Below are 17266 nucleotides of genomic sequence, written 5' to 3'. Positions count from 1 at the left end.
GCCACAAACTAGCCTGTCTGGAAGAAAATATTTGCAAAAAATATATCCGATAAAGGACTGTTATCCAAAATATACAAAACTCAATAATAAGAAAACAAACAACCCAATTAAAAAATGAACCAAAGACCTAAATCTCTTCAAAGACAGACAAATGCAAAATAAGCATATGTCCTCCATATCATATGTCATCAGGGAAATGCAAATTAAAACAACAAAGAGATACCACTATTTACCTATTATGCTAGCCAAAATATGGACCATTGACAATACCAAATGCTGACAAGGATGTGGAACAACAGGAACTTTCATTCATTGCTGGTGGGAATGCAAAATGGTACAGCCACTTTGGAAGGCAGCTAGCAGTGTCTTATACAACTAAATATAATCTTACCATACAGTCCAGCAATCACACTCCTTTGGTATTTACCTAATGGAGTTGGAAATTTAGGACCACACAAAAACCTAAATACGGAAGTTAATAGCAACTTCATTCATAATTGCCAAAACTTGGCAGCCAAGATGTCTTTCAGGAAAAAATGATTAAACTGTGATATATCCATATAATAGAATATCCAATGATTACAAAAATAAACTATCAAGCCATGAAAAGACATGCAGAAACCTTAAATGAATATGACTAAATTCAAAAAGTTCAAGCTGAAAAGGCTACATAGTATATTGAGTCTACTACATCACATCTGGAAAAGACAAAACTACAGAGATAGTAAAAAGATCACTGGTGGCTCTCGCCTGTAATCCCAGCACTTTGGAAGGCTGAGGCGGGCAGATCACGAGGTCACGAAATCGAGACCATCCTGGCTAACACGGTGAAACCCCATCTCTACTAAAAATGCAAAAAATCAGCGAGGCGTGGTGGTATGCACCTGTAGTCCCAGCTACTTGGGAGGCTGAGGCAGGAGAATTGCTTGAACCCGGGAGGTGGAGGTTGCAGTGAGCCAAAATTGCACCACTGTACTCCAGCCTGGTGACAGAGCGAGACTCCATCTCAAAAAAAAGAAAAAAAAAAAAAAAAAAAAGATCAGAAGTTTGTAGGGGAGAGAGGAAGTGATGAATCAGTAGGCACAGGTTTGTAGGGGAGAGAGTAAGTGATGAATCAGTAGGCACAGGGCATTTTGGGGCAGTGAATCTATTCTGTATGACACTAATGATAGAAATGTGTCATACATTTGTGCAAAGAGTGAACTTTAATGTAAACTATGTACTTTAGTTAATAATAGTATGTCAATATTTGTTCATCAATTGTAACAACTGTACCACACTAATGCAAAATGTTAATAATAGGGAAAACTATATATAAAGGAGGAGACACATGGGAATTCTCTGTACTACCTGCTCAACTTTCTGTAAATTTTTCAAGTTTCTATGCATCTAAAACTGCTCTAAGAAACAAAGTCTACCAACTAAAATCCCAAAAATGGGTGAATTTATTTATAACAATGGAATAAGGGAAAGGTAGTACAACTTAAAATCCAGAAGTCAAAAAAGAAAAAATAAATTTGATCACATAATTTTTTTAAGAACACAATAGGGAAATGCAAAAGATCAATTAAAAACTTGAAAAAATTGTTTACAGTTTGTGCTTTATATAAGGAGAGTTGTTAGAAAATAACAAAGTTTAAGCTGAGTGTGGTGGTGTGCACCTGTACTCCCAGTTATTCAGGAGGCTGAGGTGGAAGGATCCCTTCAGGTTAGGAGTTTGAGGCCACAGTGGGCTATGATTGCTCCTGTGAATTGCCAAGGCACTCCAGCCTGGGAAACACAGCAAGATCCCACCCCAAAATAAATAAAGTTTAAAACATAATAATAAAACAGGCAAAAGTTGTCAAGCAACAATTCAAATCCATTTTTATGAATACTATGCAACTGTTAACAGTACAACAGAGAAAAAAAAAAACTGCTAGCCAGGCACTGGGTATTTCAAACTGATGGTTCTACCATACAAAAGTAAGAAGACAGGCTTTTTCCTAATGGCAGTTTGCAAGGTACAGCTATGAGACAGCATACTCTTTGGCATAGTTATTCAATATGGTAAATATCATTACTGGGAAATTTTATAAAATGCTGTCTTATATAAGTAATTTTCTTAAATTTTAAACAAAAATGAGGACACTGCCTTTTTGGAATTCCACTTCCTTGACATTTATTTTTTTCCTCTCAGCTTCTTCTCTTAAGTGGTAGTGTTGCCCTAGAATGCTCCCTGGCTGACCTATATGTTGACAAGACCTCGATGTATACTACTCAGGGGCTCAGATTCCTATAGATGCCGGACTGAGACATGACGGACGTTACTCTTGTTAAAGTAGACTTATACTCTGTAAATTTGCATTTCTTCCTTGCCTATTTCAGATGGTGATCATACTAGATCTGGGTAGCATGAGGTACGAAAGAAGGAAAAGAGATAAAGAATTAACAAGTTTGTAGTTTTACTGACCGTTACCAAATTAACCATTACCAAGTCCAGCTAACTTCACCTCCTAAGCATTAAAAAGAAAATCCCCCCTTTGCATTCTGTGCCCACTGTATAATCTAGGAAACCTACCTAGACTATAGATTCCTAGATTATACAGTGGGCACAGAATGATTTATACATGTGCTCAAACTCCACAGATGTATCTCACATCCACCAGAATGATCTCTCAAATACTAATCTGATCACATCGCTTGCCTGCCTACAAGTGGTCAATTAGAATAACAAGCTGAACTAAAAGTAATAATCAAGATTTCATTCACTTACTAGGAAAGTGCAAGCAAGAGGCAAAAAGAGATGCTGGCTCCACAATGTGACATTTTTCACCCATCGGATTGACCACAGGCAAGGATCAGGTGGATGCAGTGCAGACACAAGGAATCATCTCATTCCAAGGAGTCCCAAACAACAGGCCCCACTTCTTTATGGACCCATGGACTTGAGGTAACAAAAAGGATGTGGGGTAAGAGTGGGAAGACCCTGACTCAAAGAGGAGAAAAGCACCTTAGCCAAGGGCTCTGATAAGGAGGCCTCAAAGTGGAGGCAGCTGGGCTAAGAATGCAGACGTACATATAAGCATGGGGCCTAAAGGATTAGGAGAGGGATGGGCCTATGTCCTTGACCTCAATTTTCTCTAGAAAACTGCAATGCATTGCTTCTGTGCCAAGTGTGGGATGGTGAGGGGAGCTTCCCCCTGTGAGGTTTGCCACACATAGCCTTGGAATTACATATAGTGAGGCCTAAAATATCACATAAGGATTTTGGCCTGGATCTGGACTCCTCACTTTTCAGTGACTACCCAAAAGCCTAAACTTATACAGAGAGAAAACAAAAATTCGCTTCCTCTGATCCCATGTCTACGTTTCTACTCTTATCTCCTGTTTCACATTTTATACTCTCGCAAAACTACCTTCTCCCAACTATTTCTAACTTCCATGACAAGCTTGTCCAACCTGTGGCTCATGGGCTGCATGCAGCCCAGGACAGCTTTGAATGTGGCCCAATACAAATTTGAAAACTTTCTTAAAATATTATGAGATATTTTTGTGATTTTTTTTTTTTAGCTCATTGGCTGTCATTTGTATATTTTACATGTAGCCCAAGACAATTCTTCTTCCAATGTGGCCCAGGGAAGCCAAAGAAAAGACTGAACGTGGCTGCTCTATGTCTTTGTCACAAAGTTCCTCTTGCTTTTCCCACCTTCCCCTTCTTTACCAAGCACTTACCCTTTAACACTCAACGCAACTGCCACTTCCTTCAGGACGCCAGCTCACTTAATAAATAGCCACCCTCATTCTAGACATTAGTAACTATTCCCTTCTCTGTGGATCCACTAGCCCTTATGCAAACATATTTCTACTATTTTACTTACCACATACTAATAATATTTTGTTTCTGTATCTGCCTGTGCAACACTAAATTCCTAAAGAACAGAAACCGCATCCCATTCTGTTTTTTATAGCCAATGTCTAACAAGTATCTGGCACACAGCAGGAACATGGGGAATAATCTATTTGTGGAATTCATGTTCTATAAATCAGCATTAGTACAGCACTAAGAACAGGACACTACCAAAGCAGGACTGAATAAGATAAGCCTCGCAGGCTAACCAGTTTCTTTAACAGGGTCCTCAGAACTGACAGCCTCTCCATATCCATGGCCAGAGGTTTCAAAATCACCTTGTCATCAAGTTGTTCAATGTGGACATGCCACTCCAGGATTTGGTGTCAAATTTGGATTCATACTTTATGAAAAGACTTATTTTTCTGTTTCTTCAACCCCATTTCTGGGTCAAAGATAGTCATCAGGTATCCAATGGAAAAACAACTAAACTAGTAAGCTTCCTGAGAACAAATGTCCTATCTATTACTTGGACTTTTTGCTAAGCTTCAGAGAGCCCCCACCATCAAAATAGTCACCCGTTTGTCCCAGGAAAGGGATTCCAAAGAATTCCTTCCTCAAAAGACCATTTTCGCTCATTACAATTGGCTTATTAGTCTGCAAGTATCAGGGTCCATGGTTGCCAGGAATTTCTAAAGGCATTTTGTTAACATATTATTTGGACTGGAACATTTGTAAAGTGATAAGCACAACTTTTCACCTATAAGCTTTGCATGTCCAGGAGTTAAACTACCAATTTTTGTAGCTAAGAGAGGAAGAGAGCCAAGCAGAAAAAGACAGCCAATGTTGGCAAAGGTCTTACTGGACAATAAGCTTACAACATTAAATTGGAAAAGTCCATGTAAACCTGTGTTCTTAACAAGTCGTATTTTCTAGCTTTCTGACCAAAGAGATTATCAGACTGAATTCAGGGGTAGATTGCAGGAATGGACTCCCGATAGACCTAAATACCTGGCCTAAAGATTCCATGCCAGAAAACTTAAACCTCCTCTCTCAGTCAACACTCAGGTATGTGCTTGGATGAACTCTTTCTGTACTAATTGAGCAGGCACAGAGCTAGAGAATCCAGAAAGAAATCCAGCTGGGATAAGAAGAAAGCTAGGTACTTAAAAAATCCCTGTGAGAATAACAAAGATGAGTGGCACATGCCTGTGGTCCCAGCTACAGGAGGCTGAGGTGGGAGGATCCTTGAGCCTAGGAAGTGGTGATTGCAGGAAGCCAAGATCATGCCATTGCACTCCAGCCTGGGTGACAGAGTAAGACCCCATTTCAAAAACAAACAAACAAAAAACAAAGATAAGCTTCCTACGTGGTACTATGGTCTAAATGTTTGTGTCTCCCCAAAATTCATATACTGAAATCCTAACTACCAATGTGATGATATTAGGAAGTCATAAGGGCAGAGTCCTCATGAATGAGATTAGTGCCCTAATAAAAGAGACCCTTAGAGAGCTCCCTCATCCCTTTCATTATGTGAGGACACAGGGAAAAGTTGACCATCTATAAACCATGAGCCATCATCCCATACCAAATCTGTGTACCAGTACTTTGATCTTGGACCTTCCAGATTCCAGAACTGTGAAAAACAAATTTCTGTTGTTTATAAGCCACCCAGTCTATGGCATTTTGTTATAGCAGCCTCAATAAACTAAGATTTCTGGCAAAATCTTCACTCCTCCAGTTGGACTTCACTCCATGTGGCTTGCTGAGTCATCTCCTACTCTTAAAGGTATCTTCATGTTTCTGTATCCTTTGCCATTAAAGAAATTTTAGATCTTCAATGTGGGAAGATAGATTAGTAATTTGTGTGAAATTGTTGCCTACAAATATAATGTTAAAACCCTGAAATATTTACAAATTGTGGTTATTTAAAATAAAATCAATAGATAACAAGTAAACAAATGAATGGACAGCCCCTGTACTTACAAGAGAACATGAGCAACAATGGCATTCACATCAAACAAGGTGTCAGTAGGGAATTCTCTGAGCAGTATGTTGCCCCTATAAAAAGTTTAAAAACATATTCACATTTAAAACACAGAAATATTTCCTTAGAATTCAATTTACTTATCTATGAAATACATTAGGTTAAAAGGTCTTTGATATTACAGCTTGTGTTTTATCCACATACCTACCAGAGTCCTGGCACATAATACATTCTCAATAACATATTAACTTTGAAAAGCCTAGTCTCTGGACCTAGCAAAAAGACTAGAAAAAAATATGAGTTCAAACAAGGATTCCTACCAATCTCATCACACACACACCCCAGCCAAATTGGGCTGGGAAGAAGGCAAGAAGGAAAAAGAAGTATCCTCTGAAGGTATCTGAGAAAGCAAGACCTCTCCCCATTTCCTCAGCCAAATCCTAAGGATTTCAGAAACCTCAGGTAGATCAAATCCAAGTGCAGAGAGATTGGCAGATCTCTCAAAATATAAAGTACATTTATTTCACACCCAAATATGGACCAGACATATCTACCAAGAACATTAAATTTGATAAGCACTTGCTTACCAGGCATTTGTTTAGGAGCTTACACAAGAGTGTCCCAAAACAACCTTGTGAGGTAGGTATTACTCTCCATTTTATAAATAAGGAAGTTAAAATACAGAGAGGTTAGGTAACAAATCTATTACTTGAACTTTTTGTTACACTTTACATGATTCCCACTACATACAACTTTATTCTAGCTCAGGGATATTTTACATATTTGAATATTCTAGGAGTATAGACTTAATTTGTTCAATACACTCAGAAAAATAGCTTACTTGAATAAATATGCTTTCATCAAATCCTTTTCTTTTCCACAGTATCTTGATGTTTCTTCTTTGACACAATTAACCTTTAAAAGAGTATACTTAAGGTTTAGCATAGGTATCAAAAGGTCACATTTCTTGGTTAGGGAAACAAGAAGGAAAATTAAACATTACAGCTTGTTTCCAGGTCAAATTTTGTACTTTATGGTTTTTTTTTCTGATTTGTATGCTATAATTGCTCACATATTTAAGTGCATGAGATAACCCAGAGAAAGGCACTATTTCTGAATTAAATCTTAGGGAACAAGTAGGTGGTAACCAGGTAGAAAAGGAAGGACACATTTAAGGCAAGACAAAAAGTATGAGCAAAAGCCAGGAAGAACAAAAGTGAGCGCTAACTTGGGATCATGAAAGGATCTCAGCAGGCAGAACACAGAGATAGCAGATACTGCCGGTTTCCCACCCAAAATCCATCCTTCCATTTTGTTTACTAACAGAACTTTGCTAAAAGCAAATGTTCCATTAAAAGGCTTTCCCAGCCTCCCCAACAGCCTGCAATGGCTAAATGGTGTTAGGAGGAGTCACTTGGTTGGAACTCCTAAAAGGCTCTTAAAAGCGGGCTGACAGATAATTTCCCTCTTTTCACTTCTCCTTGACCAAAAATAGACAAGGCAGCTGGAGTACCAACAGCAATCATGGACCATAAGGCTTCTTTAAAAACACTACTTGCTAAGGATGGTCCAACAGAAAGAACGAACTAAGTCAATGATAATGTCAGACCAGCCATACCAGCCCTGGATAGCTGATACTCTGAACCAGGCGTCCCCAAACTACGGCCCCCTGAGGCCATTTATCCGGCTCCTGCCGCACTTCAGGAAGGGGCACCTCTTTCATTGGTGGTCAGTGAGAGGAGCACAGTATGTGGTGGCCCTCCAACGATCCGAGGGACAGTGAACTGGCCCCCTGTGTAAAAAGTTTGGGGATGCCTGTGAACTCTACATGAAAAAAATATACAACAACAATCTTGGCAACAACGTGAAGATACAACAGAAAGCAAAAGAACACAAAGATAAGGAGAGAGTTTAAAAGAATATCATATTAGTATAGGTCACAGATGACTTGAACCACAAGTAAAGCCAAAAAAGGACAGAAGAGATTCAAAAGGCTTTTTACAAATACAATACGTAAAACTAGGGAGAAGACTGAGTGTGTACATGCAGATTGGGATAGAGGAGGAGAGGAAAGAGAAAAACAGAATGAAGGCGTTTCTAGATGGGGCTAATAGGTAGCCACCAACATTAACCAAAACTAAGACTAGAAGAACAGTTATTTTGTTTTGTATTTGCTAAGGTTTTTTGTCTCTTTTAAGAGGGGATTTTCTTGTTCAATTTAATTTTAATAGAATTTGAAGAAGAAGAATAACAATTGGGAAAGCAACAATTGTTTAAAAAGCTACAAAACCGGAACTGACACTAAGAAACCAGAAACAGAGAATCAGGGTTAAAGTCAGAGTATAGCCATAACCAAAACATAAATTTTAATATGTAATTTTAAAAAATTTTAAGTTAGAGCATCAGGGTGGCTGGTATTATGACAATAGATGTGTCCATTCATTCATCAATTCAAAATACTTGAATGTCTACCATATGTCAGTCACTGTTCTAGTCACTTGGGGTACAGGTAAGTTACAAATAAAAATATTTAGCTTTAGAACTTATATTCTAAAAGGAGAGACAATTTAAACATTTATTAACATGTAGCATTCAGTTCTATAAACAAAAAGTTCTAAGGGGATAGCATGTGATAGGGTAAGGAAGGTATCTCTGAAAAGGTGACATTTGCACAAAGAACTGAAGAAATGGAGTAATTCATACAAACATACAAGTAAGTAAAAGAGATGAGTTCTAAGTAGAGGGTAAAATATCTGCAAAGGCCCTGTGGTAACAGCACCTCTAGCAGGTTCAAATAACAGAAAGATGACCACTATGTATTAAGAAAGAACTGAATAAAGTAGAAGGTCAGAAAATGAGATCAGAGACAAAGCCAGTGTCCACAATATTCAAAAGTTTCTAATTGATCATAACTGTAATCAAAGGACTTTCTCAGCATGGTAGTGATGTATCCTGACACATCTGGCTACATATGGAGAAGAGTCTGTCAAGGGATAAAGTGAAGGGAGAAAGGCCAATTACTGGGAGGCTAGTGTGGTTTCCCCAGTGAGAAGAGATGGTAGGAAGAAGTAAAAACGAAAGTATAGGAAGTAGTCAGATTTGAAAAGTTCTCACAGTAGAACCAAGTAGTACATGTATTGCTTATGAGATAAAGAAAAGTCAAGGATGACAGGACTTTTTGTTTAAAATCTACTTTGATATAGTAATATAGCTACACTAGATTTCTTTTGGTTATCACTTGTATAATATATATTTTTTCCTTCATTTATTTTGATGATTTCTGAAGCCTTTATTTTGGAAGCATTTCTACATACCATACAGCTGTCTTGGGTTATTGTATCCAGCTTGACATTCATTGTCTTGACTAGAATATATAGTCCATTTGTATTTTAGTATATTTTTCATCCACCTCTGCCTCTTGCAAACTTCTGAAACAATCTTAAATGCTGATTTTTGTGAAATCTTTCCCAATACCATCTGTGACTTTTCACCTCAAAACCAAATATGGGTTTTCTTTCCTTTAAATTTCTATGGGCCTGGAGTGGTGGCTCACATCTGTAATCCAGCACTTAGGGAGGCCGAGGCAGGAGGATCACCTGAGGTCAGGAGTTTGAAACCAGCCTGACCAATATGGTGAAACCTGTCTCTACTAAAAATACAAAAATTAGCCGGGTGTAGTGGCGTGCGCCTGTAGTCCCAGCTATTTGGGAGGCTGAGACAGGAGAACTGTTTGAACTCCGGAGGTGGAGGTTGCAGTGAGCTGAGATCACACCACTCCACTCTAGCGTGGTGACAGAGTGAGACTGCCTCAAAAAAAAAAAACAAAAAAAAACTTCCAAGGCACTTTATTTGTATCTCTCCTATTACAATGATCAGGTTCTGCTAGTTATTAAAATGATTTGTGAATGTGTTTTATCCTCCCTATTTAGGACATAAACTCTCTAAAGAAAAGGACAGGGGCTTAGTCATCTTTCCATCCAAAAGAAGATTAAATATGGTAAGCTCATTTCAATCTCACAAACACTTACTGAGCACTATGTGCCAGGAACTGAGCTAGGCATTCAACAAGGGTTTAACTCATTCGCCACTGTCTCCTTTTTAGATAGAGCTCAGCATTCTCACTGTAAAATCAGGAGTTTCAGTTATGTTAGTTCACAAGGGCAACACGGCTTGGGCATGAACTTTAACACTCTATTCCAGTTACTATATGCATAGTTACTAGTTACAGTCTACCAGTTACTAGATCAACAGTATGATTATTCCTTTTGAGTTTCATACCAACCTACTATGTCATTTCTAAGTTTCAATTTTAAATTTTATTCAGAGATCCTTGGAGATGATTGCCATTATCATTCTAGAGTGAAATCAGTTGTTCAAAGTTAATTGAGATCTCTACACATACAGAACTGACACATTTAAAAAATAGATATTTTTTGAAGTATATAGCCAATGTTAGTTAACCTTTTTATGCTTCCTGCTCTGGGAACTCTAGCTGCAGAGACCAAGAGTGACAATAGACATCTCTTAGAAGAGGAAGGCCAATGAACTAAGAAAAAATGTACACAGAAAGTCAGGTAGACATTAACCTGAAAGAACTTAGTATCAGTGGGTTACCCCTCATTCAGTTGTCTGATGTATAAATTCTAAGTTTAAATTAACTAAAAGGCATATTCAACTCCAGGTAATACAGCGAACACCACAGAGATATTCCTCAAGAAGAGCAACTCCAAGGCACATAATCGTCAGATTCACCAGGGTTGAAATGAAGGAGAAAATACTAAGGGCAGCCAGAGATAAAGGTTAGGTTACCCACAAAGGGAAGCCTATCAGACTTACAGCAGATCTCTCAGCAGAAACCCTACAAGCCAGAAGAGAGTGGGGACCAATATTCAACATCCTTAAAGAAAAGAACTTTCAACCCAGAATTTCACATCCAGCCAAACTAAGCTTCACAAGTGAAGGAAAAATAAAGTTTTTTGTGAATAAGCAAGCACTCAGAGATTTCATCACCACCAGGCCTGCTTTACAAGAGCTTCTGAAAGAACCACTACACATATGAAAGGAACAAACAGTATCAGCCTTTCTAAAAAAATTATCAAAAAGATCATCAATATAATGAAGAATATACATCAACTAATGGACAAAATAGCCAGCTAATGGCAGTATTAAACTCACATATATTATTATTAATTCTAAATTTAAATTGACTAAATCCCCCAATCCAAAGACAGGCAATTTGAATAAAAAACTAAGACCCATCAGTATGCTGCATCCAGATCCATCTCACATTCAAGGATATACAAAGACTCCAAACAAGGGATGGAGAAAGATTTACCAACCAAACAGAGAGCTAAAATAAATAAATAAAAAGCAGAAGTTACAATTAAGCAACAAAGTTCAAAAGAAGCAAAGAAGGACATTATATAATGATAAAAGGATCAATGCAACAACAAGAAGAGCTAAAGATCCTAAATATATACGCACCCAATACAGGAATAAGCAGACATACAAGACATAAAGAGACTTAGACTCCCACATAATAATAGTGGGAGACTTCAACATTAATATTAGACAGATCAATGAGACAGAAAATTAACAACGATATTCAGGACTTGAACTCAGATCTGGAACAAGTAAATGTAATTAACATTTATAGAACTCTCCACTTTAAATATACAAAATATACACTCTTATCAGTACCACATCATATCAACTTAGAAGTTTAAAAGAAATCTTGGTTGGCTCCTTGTTTGCTATTCTCTTCCCTCATTTTCTTTCATGTCTCCATTATTAAGGACAATTATAGGCATACCTATATTTAGACTGCATTCTAGCCCGGGCAATAAAGCAATACCCCCATCCTCTCTCCCTCTTCCTCTTTCTTCCTCTTCTTTATAAAAAAAAATAATAATAAATAAATAAATAAATAAATAAATAAATAAATTAACTAAAAGGCTTACATATCTGTCTAATCCATGATGCATATGGAAATTTTCTGTAATACTCTATGGCAAGTTTGAACATTTTTTGAGAAAAAAAATTAAATATGTAATGTTGAGTTGTTATAACTTTGTTCTAAAAATAAAAGTGAAAAACAATTATAAAGACTTAGAAGAATAGAAAAAAATTATTCAATTACCTCCACTTTGTTACTTCAGTTTGTGCTAATAAAAACTTAAAAACAGCTGAACTGTGGCTACTTACTAGGAAATATTCATTGGGCAAAATAAAACAACAACAAAAACCTAACTATAGATTTGAAAAATGATGCCATAGGCCCAATAGAATGGTTACAACATAAAGTTAAATTCTAAGCTAAAAATTTTTAAACAGCTTTTTGTCCCCTCTATGTGTACTATGTTATGCAATAATCTGAAACTATCTTTCTGTGCTTCTGTTTATTCTTATGAAAAAAATATATTTCCAGTTTGGAAAAACATATGAAACAGAAGTATTTTAAGACATTCAGTCTTAAGCCATAAAGTTGTAAGATGTTTGTCACTAATATTTTAGTTAACATAAATATATTTCTACCTTGGCAACTGAAATTCCATAGTCCTGCAGAGGTCTAACAGCCTCATTCAGTTCTTCAAGAAATACAGATGTTCTTGGGGAATCTAAAATAAAAATTGTTTCATTAATGTTTATAAAATGCCCCCTAAAAATGAATCTTAAAATCTGAAACACAGAAGAAATAGATCCATTTGTCCAACTAGCAGACAAGAACAAATAATTGACTAAACATATCTCGTCACATGTTTTCATGCCCTTATTTTACTATTGCCTCACTATTCTTATTTCTGATGTTTTTATCATAATGTATTTTAACTTTGTAAATAGATTTTAAAAGCTTCCTAAAACAATAATATGATAAATAAGTGTTTAATTTAAACGTAACATTTGGCATTATTCTTCCAAGTTTAATACCATATATATAACACACGTACACATACAAAAACTTTCAAAATGATTTTAAAATATCATTTTCAAATCACAAGCAAAATAAGGGAGCCAACAGAAATGTGTACTCACTTCACTTACTAATTCCAAGAACAGCATTTTTAAGACATGAAGACTTGAATTTGACTATTAAAAAATTATTAGTTATGTTCAATGTTGTATTAGTTAATTCAGTGTAATTAACAATGCAGCTAAAGCAGGGTATTAATCTAAAGCAATACCAGTACTACATTTAAAGTTTCAAAAAACTTAAAATAGTCACATGCTAAAAACATGAGAATGTATTCTTTCAGATGTTATACTAGCAGTCAATTCTTATCTAGTATTTACTATGAACTAAGCACATAAGTAAACTCATTTAATCCTCACAACAAACTTATAAAGTACTTTCGTCATCAATACTTTCTGAATTGATGACGAAAGAGAAACACAGAGAAGCTAAGTGACTTAACCAGGGTCACACCACAGGCCAAGTGGCAGGGGCTAGATTCAAACCCAGTCAGGCATATTATAGTAACAACTGTATAGCACATATTATTAATCCTAACAGTAATCTCCCACTGTGCTTATTGATTAAACAGCAATAAAAACATCACAAGAATCATATTCAAATTTTAAAAATACTTACCAGCTTGACAAAAATAAGCTAAAGAGGCTTTTCCTGGTTGCAATGTACTAAAATATTTCTGAGGGCTCAGTTCTGGTAAAGAGTCTATTGTTGGCATGTAAAAAATGCACATTATGGCAAAAGAGATCCCAACTCTAAACACACTGAAGCCGGAAGACATCATCAGCCCCAGATGCCTATGAGCAGAAGAGTTTGTCTGTTTCTTCACTGCTGTGTTCTGTTTCCTAAGACAACACCTGGCACAGAGAAGGTATTCAACAAGGGTTTGTTGAATGAATTTGTTAAATGAATGAATGGAGTAAAATCTACAAAAAGAAAAAGCTAAGTCATTAGTCCTATCATTTGATTTTGCTAGTACTTTACTATATATTAAAAATTTGAAGGGGGACAATATATAACAACATCAACTTGATAATACTATTGATTTTTGATACTTAGAAAAGATATTAAAGTTATCTAAAAAATGCTTAATTATCTTAAATTTCATAGATTTTACTAGAGTATGCTAGGCTAATTGTCATTTTCAAGGGTTCTAAAATTAATTCTCAAACATTAACCAATCCATTTCTCAAATTGGACATTTTGTTTTTCTTTACCTATAGTTGAATATAAGAAATAATCAAATAATTATTTAATATCATTAACATGGGAGTGAGACATCCAAAATATGCCTAATAAGTTTACTTTCTTTTTCCTTTAAATCCCCTAGAAGAAACCTATTAAAACAACAGAATTAGGGGAACTGTGGCTTAGGTACAGACACGGCCAAGTCCAAGAACCACACCACACACAACCAGTCCCGAAAATGGCACAAAAATGGTATCAAGAAACCCTGATCACAAAGATATGAAATCTCTTAAGGGGATGGATCCCATGTTCCTGAGGAACATGCTCTTTGCCAAGAAGCGCAAGAAGAAGGGCCTAAAGAAAATGCAGCCCAACAACGCCAAGGCCACGAGTGCACGTGCTGAGGCTATCAAGGCCCTTGTAAAGCCCAAGGAGGTTAAGCCCAAGATCCTAAAATGTGTCAGCTGCAAGCTTAATCGACTTGTTTACATTGCCCACCCCAAGCTTAGGAAGCGTGCTCCCGCCTGCACTGTCAAGGGGCTCAGGCTCCGCTGGCCAAAGGCCAAGGCCAAGGAATAAACCAAGGCCCAGGCTGCAGCCACAGCTGCAGTTTCAGTTCAGGCTCCCAAAGGTGCCCAGCCCCCTAAAAAGGCTTGCAGAGTAGATATCTCTGTCTACCAACATGAGGACAGAAGGACTGGTGCAACCACCCACCCCCCCAGGCTGCCATCTGCATGGGTCTGGGGTCCTCTTGTGCTACTTGTACAAATAAACCTGAGGCAGGAAAAAAAAAAAATTCAATGGAAGAACATTCCTTCTAAATATACATATTTTATAACGCATAACACTTAGGTTTCTTTATACTGCTTAAAAATGAAATATCTTTTTCAACTCATACTTTAGTTCAATTATATGTTCCGAACTCAAATTTGTTCTAGATACCCTCCTCTCATCTTCTTTCCTGGTGTACTTACTTCCATGCTGTCCTCTGTATCTGCTGTTAATTCTCTTAGTTTTCTATTACACAACTTTCAATTTTTCTTGAACAACTTCAGGAAGTTTTCTACTGATGATCTATGTTATCGACATTTAAAAGAAGAAAGTTTACAAAAATTAGTATAATATAAAAACAGCCATAGCTATAAGTGAAAATTTTGTTTTAGTATTTTTAAAATTTCAAACAGGACCAATCTCTTCCAAATGCAAGCTCAGTATCTCAAAATAAGCAACAGGAAAAAACAACAAAAGATTATTTCTATATACTCATAAGGATAAGGTAGAATTTTTTAGCAAAGAATAAAATGATAAAGAATTTGAAATGTATGAAAAATCATATTAAATTATTTACTCTGCTCATTCAATATTATCAATAAACACAAAATATCTCTCCCTAACAAGTCAGTATTTCTGAAAAAGAAAAATAAACTAATTACTCATTGGTTATTTCCTAATAATTCTGTTCATGAGAGATAGTATATATCAAACAGTGAAAAAAATTGCCATCAATTTTTAATAATGAGTCAAGAGTTGAAAAACTCAAAGTGAGAAGCAAGAACTATAAGAGGTATATCTATATAAATGTAATTTTAATGACATAAGGGGTATTGACATTTAAATTGATTATACATTATAACCACTTTAAACCTACCTATATTAAAGCTACTTGATATTAATGGGGATGTTTTAAAATAGGTCATCCACTATTTTCTTCATATTCTGGAGAAAATGCATGCATTTCTGAGGCTAAGGGAATATTCATTATTATATATGAAATAACTATAACCTAATTAAACTGTACAACACTAAAAGCACAGTTGAAAGATTCTAGCATAAAATATCATCTTTCCTGGCCTCCAGGTTATAATTTAACTATTTTAACACTAAATTGGACATTAGTGTTAACACATTACTCTTTTCCCCTAGGATGTATTTTTGTAGCACAAAAAGTCTAACCATATAGCCAATGCTTAAATTCTTTCCCATATCTTCTATCTCACTAGACAAACAAGATTATACATGTGAAATACTATGCTTTTAATCAGTTAGAGACATTGGTGATTGTTCTTACATATGTTTAGAGTTAGGAACTCAGTAGTAATCTCTGCAGTTTGTTCCATCTTTGGTAAGATTTGATGATTTTTAAAATTACTTAAAGCAAAGAATACACCATGGGTCAGCTAGAAGTAGAATTTATGTCTTCATAAGGAAATAAATACTGAATAATGATTTAACCAAAACCCTAACAACTGTTGAGAGAAAGAGAAGATAGAAAGTAAGGAAACATGCAGCTGGGATGGCAAAAGAAATGAAAGAGAACTAAATTTTCGACTTTCACAAAACCGAAAACCAAGTTTATTGGAAATAGGAAGGTCAATGCTAAAACAAACAGTGAGCAGTTGAAAGTAACTGCCTCTAAGGAAGAAGAAATGGGGGCAAGAGAGTAGGGGGAGGATATCTACCTTGTAGGGCCATGGAAGAGTGGACATTTCACATGCATGGAAAATAAAATGCATTTCCTCAAAGACATGCTGTCCTCATAGAAAGATCTTAACTAAAGGCTTTGAGAATGTGAGTGGGGAAAGGGAATATCAACAAGAAGAGAGTGAAAACAAAGATACAAAAGGTACTTGGTGACTTCTTTTTACCTACAGCAATTAGAAAAGGGAATGAAAAACAATACTTGGCCAGCCACAGTGGCTCATGCTTATAATCTCAGCCCTTTGTGAGGCCAAGGCAGGAAGATCACTTGAGCCCAGGAGTTCAAGAGCAGCCTACACAACACAGAGACCCTGTCTCTAGAAAAAGTAGGGAAAAAAAAAAATGTAGCCATGCATGGTAGCACACATTTGTAGCCCCAGCTACCCAGGAAGCTAAATGTGATCATGATTGAGCCTACAGCGAGTCATGATCACGCCACTGCAATCCAGCCTCAGTGAAAGAGGAAGACCCTGTCTAAAAAACAAACAAACAAAAACCAAAAACTTAATACTACAAAAATCTAGATATCAGAACCAAGTGATGAGTACCTTCAGAGACACGTGGCCTTGTTACCTTGGTGTTATAGTTCATTCGTACAGTTCTAGTTCTTCTTGCAGTTACTGATTACACTTAAGCTCCGTTCATCCCCCAACTCTGGTGAAGTTAGTTAGTTAGGACCACTATATGACTTACTGTGGCCAATAAAATGCGAGCAAAAGTGGCCTCTGTCTCTTTAAGGAAACAGTTCCCGCAGCTAGTGTTAATAAAGCCAGGGTTTACTGTCCAAATGGTGTCTATTCTGTGAGCATGAGCATAA

The 17266-nt window shown here is 36.5% G+C and overlaps 1 protein-coding gene across 3 annotated transcripts in view; it reads right to left on the bottom strand.

The window, feature by feature from the left end:
- The window catches only part of TXNDC16 (thioredoxin domain containing 16), a 130532-nt gene that overhangs the window by 108064 nt on the left and 5202 nt on the right, over nucleotides 1–17266 (bottom strand). For all 3 annotated transcript variants that reach the window (XM_039469220.2, XM_074393931.1, XM_039469221.2), the window contains exons 2-6: nucleotides 14946–15045; nucleotides 13405–13640; nucleotides 12351–12433; nucleotides 6658–6731; nucleotides 5816–5890 (exon numbers count right to left, since the gene is read on the bottom strand). In XM_039469220.2, the coding sequence (XP_039325154.1) occupies nucleotides 5816–5890; nucleotides 6658–6731; nucleotides 12351–12433; nucleotides 13405–13567 (395 nt within the window). In that variant the 5' untranslated portion in view covers nucleotides 13568–13640; nucleotides 14946–15045. The remainder of the gene's footprint in view (nucleotides 1–5815; nucleotides 5891–6657; nucleotides 6732–12350; nucleotides 12434–13404; nucleotides 13641–14945; nucleotides 15046–17266) is intronic.

This window comes from Saimiri boliviensis, chromosome 2 (assembly GCF_048565385.1).
Source record: "Saimiri boliviensis isolate mSaiBol1 chromosome 2, mSaiBol1.pri, whole genome shotgun sequence".
Taxonomy (NCBI): domain Eukaryota; kingdom Metazoa; phylum Chordata; class Mammalia; order Primates; family Cebidae; genus Saimiri; species Saimiri boliviensis.
The sequence above is the reverse complement of the archived record's forward strand: the minus strand, read 5'-3'. Positions and strand labels throughout refer to the sequence as shown.